This window comes from Hetaerina americana, unplaced genomic scaffold, assembly GCF_022747635.1.
Source record: "Hetaerina americana unplaced genomic scaffold, ioHetAmer1.1.p SCAF_1, whole genome shotgun sequence".
Taxonomy (NCBI): Eukaryota; Metazoa; Arthropoda; class Insecta; order Odonata; family Calopterygidae; genus Hetaerina; species Hetaerina americana.
The window spans coordinates 19,659,308-19,671,491 of record NW_027286069.1 but is presented as its reverse complement, the minus strand read 5'-3'; the positions used below and the strand labels follow the sequence as shown (position 1 = coordinate 19,671,491).

Here is a 12,184-nt window from a genome sequence, read left to right as displayed (position 1 = left end):
AAGTGAAACAGAAAAGAAATACCAATTTGTACTTTCCTCGAAATTGCTAGCACAGTCCTTACTCCTAAATTTTGAGGGCGTCGCTTTCTTTAACTATGGCGCTTTTCAAATACTGCGTTAAAGTAATTTTCACACTATCACCGGAAGATTAATTTCCCTGTTGTTGGCGAGATTCAAGATCTCTGTCCGACCTTCCCTCTCGCGCCGCGTCAAGCGGACAATTTAATCCAAACGAAAGAAACTCGCGCAGGCGCACGATCAACGCCCTCGCAATTAGGAAGAGGGACCCTGAATGGGTCCAGAGTGTTTACCATAATCAACGCGAGAGGCGTAATTCCATGGAATAGACCGGTTGTGCCGAGCTAACTCCCAAAGCAGATTGAAGTAATTTAGCAGTTTTTTTGCGAAGGAAAGGGGTAAGGAAAATTGAGGAAAGGGACGAAGGGGTGAACGGATGGGAAGAGGATAAGGGTTCCTGCGGTCGGGCGTGATTAATGGGAGGACCCTTCTTGATTTTTGGCAGGAGTCCCTCATTCGTAAAGGGTGTGATAGGAAAAGGGGTCCGGAGAGAGAGAGAAATCAGAGAGGGTAGAAAGGGTTTATATATGAGTACCGTCCCTACGTGCCCGTTGCCAACTGTTCCAAGGGGTGAAGAATCTCGATCAAATAACGCCGTCGTCAAGAGCTTCAAAATTATGGCCAGTAATAGTTATCGGTTTACGAAAAATTCTGACTTTTTTAGGCCTCAGAATGTGGTATTTAAAATATTCCGTTAAAATCGATCTTAGTCGGTGAACTGGGTTTATTTTGTTTTCCGGGCAGCCTTGAGTGCTAAAAATTTTGAAAGAACCGTTCGAGTTAGCGGAGGGCTTGAAAATGTGTTCCTTGAAAATTCCATTCCTGAAACACGCCATCTTGTATATTCAGGACAATTTAACTGTCGTCGTCGTTTCCATGGATACCACTGGGAGAAACTGCAACCATATGATCTAAAGAAAATGGACACGCAGATCTAATAATATCAAGGAAACGAAGGAACCAAATTGTTGAGAGAATTAATCGATTGGATTTATTAATATTCTTGGTAGGAAGACCTAAGAGTTCTACGAAATATTGTGACATGGGTTAACATAATTATTTTATCAAATCGCTGAAAGTTAGAAAGAAAAATTGAACTTATTAATCCTCCCCTCTCGCGGCTCATGCCGCCTCCAAACTCCGCTCCTCCCCATTTCCTCTCCAGTCCGTGTGGAACTGTAAGCAATATCGCACAAGCCCGATCTCCCTACTCTGGCCGGTACCTGAATGTTTAGTGCAGCACAACGCATGGGCGGTTCTCGAAAGGTTCGTATCGACGTCATCATATTCACTAAGGTGCTACTGCAATCTGCGCTACTAAAGGATCAACTCGAGAGGATATGAATCCGAAACATCTACAAGCGGATACATCCCTTACGCGTGCGTTTGTGTGAGAATTTCTAATGTTCGAATTCCTATGAAGACTGAAATGAATTTTTTGTAAAAAACTTTGATTATTCGGATCGTATTTTCATGTTTTCGTACAATATTGATGAAATTGTAGTCATCTTAGTAAAATCTACAATGATTCGTAGCAACTTATCAAACCCAGGATATCCTTTTATTTAATAATTTCCAGTCCGTTCAGGACCAAGTTCTACACGCTAACATTTTCCATCATGCGGTTTTAATAATTCATTCCTGACCTCCTTCTGTTACTTCTTCCCTTCTGCGATGTTTTCCAATGAGTTATCCAGCACTTCGATCTCTTGATGAGATTGCACCACGCCAATATTGAAGGGAAATCTCTGTAAAAGATTTCCGTCTTTTCTAATCATCCGTTCAGTTGTGTTTTCAAAATTTCACACCCAAGGAAAAGTAAACTGCAAGTATTTTTGATGATCAAATAAGTAATACTGAGGCTCGAAGTATTTTTCATCAGTAGTTCTTTCTTCTATCAGAAGGTCTCTTTCGCAGCTAAGTTTATTGACACCCTAAATTTTCTTATACCGCTTGAGATTTTAATGCCAAAAGAGATTTTAATATGTTCACCTTTCCAAACTGCTTCCTCCCTAATGTTATTGGAAAATGTCTTCCTAAGTTAATGAGTTAATGAAAATTTAAAAACTTTGTTTACGAAGTCATTTTGATTACCGGTTTATAGTCAACCAAATAATCAGAGCTGGAAAACCATTCCAATGAATCTCCATTTTTGCGCTCGAATTCTACGGATGAAATTCTTTTTAAACAAGAAAGTTGAAGGGCACCTGAAGACCCAATCGAGACGGACGACTCTTTTCTCGGAGCTGGAATTATATTGGATACGATGAATGACTCAATTCATTTTTTTCTCCCGCCTTTTACTACGAATTCGACTCCTACACCAACGAGATTTAATGTAATGGTGTGAGTTTCGATCTACGATTCGCAACCAAAAGATAATTGCATGGTCAGCAAAAAGTTGAGTTGAAAGGTGAAGGCAGAATTCGCCTAATACTATAAACTCCGTATGGTGTGTGAAGTGGAAGTATCCACGGGATATTGGTGGAAGGGAGAGGTTATTTTTCCTTTGTTACCCTCCGCTTCCCCGGCAGATTTAGTTCCCAAAAATTTGCATATCTAGGTTGAAGCTTAGGGAGTCCAGGAGCATAAGCCGGAATCGAATCCGGTCCCTTAGTTCAGTGAACAAACACCCCTGTTTCGTTAAAAAATCTGCAAATATTTTAGCTAAAGTTCATTTTCATATATAGGAAAGAGTATAAAACGACCAAACAGTTTTAAGCGAAGTAAAAATTGGCTCTGGATAAAAATACGTACGAATGGGGTTGCTATGCAGACAAAGAGATTTTAGGGTGGAGCTCTACCCAAAGAGACGCAAACATACTATGAAATTACACCCACTTAGAATCGCCTGAAAGAGTGCTTTATCTTCATGTCATGTCGTACATGTAAACTGAACAATAGAGGTAGGTGTATGCTGTGAAGGATTGAAAGAGATTCGTTTCACCGCCTTGAAAATATTAAAATTCGCTTGTTTCAATGAAGCGCGGTATGCAAAAGGCTGTGCAATTTAAAGGAAATTTTCTTCAGAATAGAAATTACGAAAGTAATATCAACAAAATTTCAGCAAACCAATGGTGTTAGTACAAGTCAATTTTACACTGATCGTGATGATAAGGTAGAAGAAAGAAATTCTCGACAGCAGACGGAAGTATTTTTCCTCAGCAACGCTAATAGAGGCTAGAGCAAGTGGATAACAAGAAGTAGACATAAACTATTCCAATTACAGCACACGTATTAATCTCTATTTATGTATTAGTTTGTTTATTTTCAATTTTCATTTTTATTCTGTTCTTCTTTCATATATCAAATTTTCGCCACGACCACCCATCGAAATATGCCCATCTATGGCAGTTTGTGAAGTGAAATCGTGCGTCATACCGCAAATTGAAATAAAAATCCGGTCGTCAAAAATAAATATCTCTTAAATGATTGAAATACATCAAAAATTTCAAGAGAGGCAAATTTAGTAGAATGCCTTTGAATTTTAATACAAAGATAGATTTGAAATTGGCAGTGTGATGCCATAAGTCGAAATTCACATTATCAATGAGATCACAGCGCGAAGTCCATGTAACATATCCCGTCCCTAGAGTATTAACGAGTTAATTCATTGACTACATTAATATTAATTCCGAAATAAACACACAAAATTAACAGATTTGGATAATATCATCATCAACAGTATTTCAATCCGAAAATTGGTTGACTTGGGTGGTTGGTTTGGCCTTTTATTCTTCCCGTTCGAAAGCTAATTTATTTTATCCCTGCTAGCTCTTCCATCCAACAGCCGTCTTTACATACCCCTTTGTTTTATCCCTTGGGCTTCCTCCTCGCCGCGTCTCCCCTTCTATTTTATCCTATTTACTAATCCATCATGTCTCTAAAGGTGTACCAATCCATTAGGTTCCTCTTTCCCCTATCGCTTTCCAAATGGCATTTCCCTCCACTACTCTGCAATTCTACCGATTTTGTAAGCACAAATTAAGGTTGCTCGTATTAATCCTGTACAATTTTTAATATTTCTTTTTTCTATTCAATTCAACGCCTTCCACCTCTTGGATCAGTCCTTTTTTTCCCCCTCGTCCACTTCTCCTTTGGTCTCTGATAAACAAGAGTGCTTACTTTACACGAAATTCATATGCTTCTGCCTTTATAGTAAACTCATTTTTTGACCTGATACTCGAAGATGATGATAATCTAACGCTAAGATACGCCTTTCTACATAAATAAACATTCGGTGTAATAGAGATGCATTAAATTTATAATATTCGCTAGAGCACCGAGTCATGATTCCCAGTAGAATTAGATAACGACTATAGCGTCTTTAGTGGCCTTCATTATTTTGTCAGTGCACTGCTAAAATTCACTCGTCTGGACTACGGCAGTATTTAAGACAACTCCAATCTTCCAGAAAAGCGTCTAAGAAACAAAAATATTATATTAGAAGCATAGATTAGAGGCACATTTCTATTGCTAGGCTTGTAAATATAACGTAGCTAGGGAGCTATGCCCCTGGACCGCCAAGAGCAAGGCCCCATGACTGCCCTCCCTTCCCTCACTACGCCTTCACTAATGCCAAAGAAAAAATAATACATTTTTAATACCAAACAGTTGTTCATTCTATGAACTTCTTTTAATCAAAATAGAACATGAATATAAATGAAGAAAGAGATTGTATAGTCGCAATCAGGGTGGATAAATAAAGAAAAAAGTCGACTAAAAATAAATCCTATTTGCTTTCCCCACTGTCGTTTCTTTTTAACTTTTTTCCACTTACATTCTTCAAATATCCCACCGGTTGTTTAAGTTACGCTTTTCGAACAGCGCAGAAATTGGAAGACATTTTTAATAAATATTATGAAAGGTTTCGCGAGTTCGATACAAAAACAAAATTTGATGATTAAAATAAGAAATATCACACAATTTCCTTTCTTATGACATCCACTTGAGCCATAACAACCGTTATTTCTAAATACATTTTGCAAAATAAATAAGGCCTGGAATCGATAAAAATAAGCTTTACATGTTTTCCCTTTAAAAGTGCATCTGATATTTTTGCAGTCGATTCTGGGACTTAAGGTGTGCAAAGTGTAGTCTATTATCTGAAGAGAGGAGGTATTCAATTGTAAAAAATGTTTTTAAGTTTTTTTAACTTCCAGATCTTGAAAAAACAGCGATGCATGGTAAACTCTATTTTAGGCTAATATATTTTAGATAGGATGGGATAAAATTAAATTAAATGATTCACAAGAAGGATGCGAAGGATGAGTTATAAACACGCAGGGCACGCATGAAGGGAAGATGAATGAGAAATTTCCACACCTGAGCAGCATTTCAGATAACGAGTTTTATGGTAATTTATATTGAAAGAAAAATTTCATTATTCAAGGTTACATGAACAAATTGAAGGGATCTGGTTATAGTTCATCTAGACTCAAAAAAAGATAAGCCAAGAATCACATAAGGAGCTTAGCGTTACGTAGTTCAGAATATTGGTATTCATGTAAAATCAAATGTGCAGGAGAAGGTTTGCGTGATTGGATATAGGAAAGAATTAATTGCATAATCTAGAAAAAGAGATTGACGAAGGGAAGCTTTAGAAGGAGATTGAAGAGACGAAGTTTATGATTCTATTAGTTTAATGAGACTATTAGTTTAATGAATAAGGGTGTCAAGTAAAGAATAGTAAGTATTACGAAGAGAAAATTAAGAGCCTTGTGTCTTTATCCATGCAATGAATATTTATTCGCCAAATGGTAGTTTTTCCGTGTTTGAATGAGCAAGAATCTAGTACTAGTAAATGTATTACCGAGCAAACCACTTCACAAACGATTAACCCCCACATCCGGCTGACAAAATACGCAATGGTTTCAGACTTTTTGATCGTTAAGAGATAAACGAGAGTGACCGTCCATTCCGTTTGAGGGACGGTGTTTTGACGAACGGGGAAGCTTCTTTTTCCCGTTAGGTCGCAGAGCGAAAATACCGTACTCCGTTTGCGTGAGACGCTTTCCATTTCACTCCAAGGACGCGGATTTTCGGGAGCAGCCCGCGAAAAACAATGAACCTACGTAATCGAGGGTGCCCGTGAGACAAATGGGCGAAACCGGATGTTTTCGGAAATGCCATCAGACGAACGTGCGTGTGTGTGTGTGTGTGTGTGTGTGTGTGTGTGTGTGTGTGTGTGTGTGTGTGTGTGTGTGTGTGTGTGTGCGGTGGAAAATAAAGAATCTGAGACCTGAGCTGCTTACAGGTGCGACTCTATATCCATCTATGGAAAGAGAAGCCAATTGAAAAGGGTAACACATAGGCATCTGTCTACATGGTACCCTGGAAAGCCTCCGTTATGGTGTGTGGCAGGGGGTGATTTAGCACAAAATACGCAACATCAAATATCAAAATTTTTCTTAATTGTTGGTTGAAATAAATATGCAAAACAATTTATACAATGTAGATAATGATAACTACAGGTACATAAGTCACGGTATCTAAGTGTGAAGAACTTCTCTACGCATAAATAACAACCTGTAAGTAACAAAAAAGGGCAATAAACTAAGGTTAGTTGATATAATGACTAAGTACTAGGCTACTTAGAATTAAGTAAGAAAACCAGCTTCATTTCCAATCTCTCTATTTCCACATATTTCTTTATTCCCTCATCTTACTTTATTTCCACAAAAATAGATTTCGGTCGCTTGCAGTTATCCTTATTCCTAATCATTTGGAATGAAGAATAAGACGAAGAAACAGTGAATAGAAAACGTCAAGGGTGAAAAGTTAGTTTGGTATCAGACACTTTGCCTTTGGTATCTACTTTAATCACCGCAGTGAAGTTTGAAAATTATTAGCGGAGAGTTTTCTTGGGTAGTGCCAAGCACACTCTCCGCCGAAGTAATGAAATAAAAATAGGGAGCGGGAGATCGGAAAGAGATAGTCTACCTCATATCTTTTGGAGATAACTTTACCATCATATATCGAAATCATCACTCTCTTATTCTCCATATGATTTTTTTAAGGATTAAAACTATTGAATAACGAGCGCAATTAGACGGAAATTTAAAGAAAGAATTAAAGAACACCAAAGAAGTGTAAAAAAAATAAGAACATAGCATCCCTCTTTGCAAAGCACCTCATCGAAAGTGACGCTGTGACAAAAATTATTCATTTGATCAGAAGGTATATAAGTATAGCAAGTTTGCTTCTATGAGGACCACCTGATGATGACGTTCAACCTCGAAACCTGGGTCGTGTTTTTTTAAATAAATTGTGTGGAATTACAAAGTAAATTATTTAATTTCATTTCAATATGTTATGCAAATTTCATTAAGTTACGCCTGAGACAACAAATGATACCCAAGTTCCTGAATACACTGCCTTAATCATCATCGCCAGTATTTCAACTCTATTGGAAATCAAGTACTAAGACTGGCTCTACTGCATCCCTACCCCCTAATAACCTCTCCGTTTTACGTCCTCCTTAATTTCTCGTTTTAATGTGCTTGTCCCTTGGTCTCGCTTTACGGAATCCTCCCTTCAATTATCCCTACTATTATGTTTTTGACTTATCCATTGTGCCTCAAGGTGCTTTCGATCCCTCTAGTTCTTCTTCACTGTAGAGCTCTCGATGTGGTTCTTTCCTCTAGTGCTCTTCCATGTACTTCCTCGTTTCTCACGTCCGCTGTTGTTTACTCTTCAGTGTCCTTCTCCAGCATCATGTTTAATATCAAAATTTGGTGGTTTTGTCACACGTAGCGATTATTATTACAACTTGTATGTAGACTTTTACAATATGTGTGTGATTGTTTTTGGATATAAGCTCATATATACATTCAAATGCATTCAAGAATAATATATCTACATGGATAACTAGTTCCCGTCTTATGCTCTTACGATGCCTTGGGGTTTTTTTGTGTTGATGTAAATGAATATGAGCTAATTATGCCTTAATGAAACAAAAAATATAGACAAAAGAGAGGATATGTTTGAGTGTCATATTTGTTTTAGTGTTTAGCGATTTCAGGAAAGTGACAGGAAAAAATTGCCGATTAGACCCTTTTAAAATCTCCTATTAACTAGGAAATTGGCGATAGAAATCGTTTTTCATTCTTTTTTATGTTCCATGGAAGCGTTCGTTAGCTCATTTCAAGACAAAACTCCTTCGTCAAGTACCTTTAGCTGAGGGGGAGTAATGAAACGGACTGAATACCTAGTGCAGCGACTGTTAATATAGGACTAAGGAACGAATCTGAGTTCCATGTCATACAATTGGAACAAATTCACTATTTTTATAGATTCAGTTTGTATCAAATTAAATAATGGCGATCGTTCGATGGAGTAAAATGAATCCTTGTACAACATTAAAGCAGATAAAAGGAGAATTATTCTGAATCGAACACCATTATATTCAGAGTAACTTGGGGAATCATGTAAATTTCAAAACGTAACAGAGCATACTGGATGTTCCTGGGGGCCATCATATCGGTGGTCAACGCTTATTATTGAAACATCCCTTTGCCAAAGTCTATAAAATATAATGACATGTAAATCTTCCCATTGTAGTTTTAAAATATAATGGCAGTGCTGGAGTAATTATTTTTATCTCGTATAAGTAATTACAGGTGAGATTTCCCATGAGAAAAATAATTTACTGATACCAGCTTCATATTCATTCTCAAAAATACCACCAGAAATCAATATATAGATTAATCAACGTTACCAGATATCTGAAGCAATTGGAGGGGAAAATGGCTGATCGGCATGAGCGCTGTTACCTACAAATGGTGAATTATCCATTGTGATTTATAAAATGCGTAATCTTTATACCTTTTTAAAAAAATATTTTGTTCAGGAAAAAATTGCTTCCAGCATACTATTGGGTTTGGCACATACGAGTAATTTCGGCAGGGGAATCGAACTATTAAAGGTAGATTTTAGACAGTACCTGAAACTATAATGTATCACATAGCTCGAGTACTTCTCTTGAATGCACTTTTTAATTTTCTTCTACCTGCTTCTGTGCCGTAGAGAAGGCCTTCCTCCACTCCGCTTTCCGAAAATTATTGCTTCTTTTATGACCATTCAATATCCCTCTAAACCACAATATCTCCTCCGTCCAGATCTTTTCCCATTTCGACTTTCACCTGCTTTTCTTACTCTCTCACACCATACTTAATGGGAGACAATTACACTCCTTCGGCGAGTTATTTCTCTTCAAAATACTTTGTCGCGCGATATAGATGCACTAAAGGCATCGACTTCGACCAAGTATTTCGATCGGAGGTCGGCTTGACTTGAACGGAAATTTCTACACCGAGCGAACTCCCGGATTCATCGAAAGAGCATAGTAAAACCGCTTCAACGCAATGAGTCGATCGTCCGCGAATGAAAAAGGGTGCATACGTGAAATCTAATTCCCCCAAGTTTTTCGTATCTCCCGCCCAGAATAACCGTCGATTTGACCCACGCAACAAAGCACACGATGGGGCACCCTCAGACCACGCAGCACACGCGCGCAAGAAGGGGGATGGAAGAAGGAAAAAAAACGCAAGGTGAAAAAAGTCGAGGGCCGTGGGGAGGGATAGGGGTCGAAGGGTTTGAAGTGAGGGGGCTAAAGGGGGAAAAGGAAGGGTTTTGCAAGGGGAGGGCCGAGGATCGGCTTCGTTAAGGGAAGGAAGATGGTTGTGGTGCGTGGGGTGGCGGAGAAAAATGGGGTTGTATCGGAAGAGGAGTGATCTGGGAATGGTAGGAAGAGATATATGACATAATGGATGGCGGGCGCAAGTGAAAACGACCCAACAGCTGTTGGTCTCGGAAAATCGGGAAACAGGGGGGACCGCCGAACACCGTCGAGGACCCGCGCACACCCAAGGGCACATCGGCACGCCCACACGAATAAGGACGCTTTGATTACGCGCGACGATCGGCATGGGGAGAACATGAAAGAGAGAGAGAAAACTGCCTGGGCGTTGGGACTAAAGACGTGGGCGCATAATTATTAACGGGCCTTAGCGGAGATATACGAAACGTCTGGTAAGAAATAAAGAGAAGACAACGGTGGTTGCCATAGCGATTGATCCTAGGATGATTCATGCCACCATCCAGACCTTTCCATTCCCAATATGTTTGATTTTCCCGAAATTATGGGCGAACTACTTTTGTGGTCGTCTAGGCAACGGCAGAAGTCTCAGCTTGAGGTCCTTAATCCTCTAAAAGGAGCAGAAAATCCTCTAAGAGAGGCGAACTGGTGAGAAAAACCTCCCTCGAGTTTTTAAGGCACAGTTCATTGGGACAGTCTCGAAAACAGGGAATTACATCTAATGGAATTAGTTAAAGTCGGGTATTAGCATCCATGTACATGTATATAAGAACCCCCACTCGTCTTTGCGAAAAGGACACTTCCATATGCTTCCACGTTGAAGTAAACAACTGGTATAAGGTGCTCTGCGATATGCTGTTTGCTGTACACCAACTTTGCGAAACATGCAGACTTACAAATCAGGCCGAGACGTCTAATTGTTCAGGGCTTTCTTCCGTCCAAAGGTAAAGAAGCACGGAATCATTAAAATAAAATAATTTAGACAATTTATACTGATAACGGGTGGGTAAACGTCGGATGTACACACTATACGTGCCGATTGACCCATACTGAATCTTCTGGCGACACACCTTTTATATTCAGAATACTTGTCGACAAGGTGTGAGAGAAAAGGTACTCAGGGATTGTAAACAATATGCAAAAACTAAGGCATCACGGCAGGTGACAACGCAGCAAGGGGAATATACGTGAGAAAACTCTTACCAGTATAACTTTTAAATAGTCTTGCACCCGAGTGTGTATACAGTATGGACTTCGCATCCAAAAAAGCTTGCTCTTTGCTTCCTGATCTACGAGAAGACGGCATGGCGGGATCGCAACCAGGACTACCCCATAGAGAGCTAAGCGCTGGCCAAAGTGAAATTTATTTTAGGGGGACAATAAAAAATAAAGGACAATTTTTATTTACCTTTTTCCACTGCGACTGGGACTTGACTGGTCCGGAGCCCATGGAGTTGAGGGCCGTCGACAGCTCGCCCCAGAGCCTCTCGTGGTCCTGCCTGGTGAACGTCTCGTCCACTGTGGTCGTCAGCAGCCTCCTGTTTTCGGACAGAAACTTGAGGAGGAACTCCTTCTGGAACTCCGTCACGCGAACCGCCATGTTCGCAAAACAGAAGAGGGGGTCGCGCCGAAACCCCGGCCGACAAAACACAACGACGACGGAGGGGGGCGGCAACGAAGACGTCAACAACAAACACAAGGGCACAACAACAAGGATCTATTCCTCCACAAACGGTCACTCCCCCCTCGGCTTAAGGGGAAAAAACTCGGACGGAGGGAAATACTGGAGCGGCTCTATCCCGCCGTAAGAAAAAAAACAAGATGATATCCCGAGGCGATCTCACGCACCCTCTGGTGCGCACAGGATGAGGGCGGTGGTGTCCGAGAGATTTTAGGAGAGGGAAAGGCACACGCTGCACGCCACACGTACGAAAAGGAACGCAAAACCCGCGTCCCCCCGGCCGCCGCACGGTGAGACGCCTTGCGATAGACTGCGACCGTCGAATCGGAGACCCCCATAGCCTCGCTTTAGAGGCCCCGCACAACTCCACGGCCCTCTTTCCCTACTCCCCTCTGCCCGCCCTTCGTTCTCACTCGTCGACGGGGGTGAGCGGGGAGGAGAGTGGGGAGGAGGGGGGTGGGGGTTTGGGGGCAGAGGGGAATCGGAGGGGGAGATGCTGACTCTCGCTCGCACACACACACACACCCACACACACACACCCACACACAACCAGAACACACCGCACTGCACGTGAAGACTCACACACGCACACACACGAAAACATACATCACACACACACGCATCCACCCCCTTCGTTCCCTCTCCTCCCCCGGCCTTTCTAACCCTCCCCCCCCGGCCACAAACCACCCCTGCGAAGGGTTCCCATCCCTTCAGGAGTTTAAAAAAAAATAAACTCCCCTCCATCCCCCTTTTTTGCAACGCGGTGGGAAGCTTCCCACGGGGGAAGGGGGATGGAGGGTCGGAGGGGAGGGAGAGATAGGAGGAAG

The 12,184-nt window shown here is 40.9% G+C and overlaps 1 protein-coding gene across 2 annotated transcripts in view; it reads right to left on the bottom strand.

Annotated features, from left to right (window-relative positions):
- LOC139700341 (uncharacterized) overlaps positions 1 to 11,656 on the bottom strand; it is a 42,326-nt gene extending 30,670 nt beyond the window's left edge. For both annotated transcript variants that reach the window (XM_071598984.1, XM_071598991.1), the window contains exon 1: positions 11,085 to 11,656. In XM_071598984.1, the coding sequence (XP_071455085.1) occupies positions 11,085 to 11,276 (192 nt within the window). In that variant the 5' untranslated portion in view covers positions 11,277 to 11,656. The remainder of the gene's footprint in view (positions 1 to 11,084) is intronic.
- Positions 11,657 to 12,184: the final 528 nt, after the last annotated feature.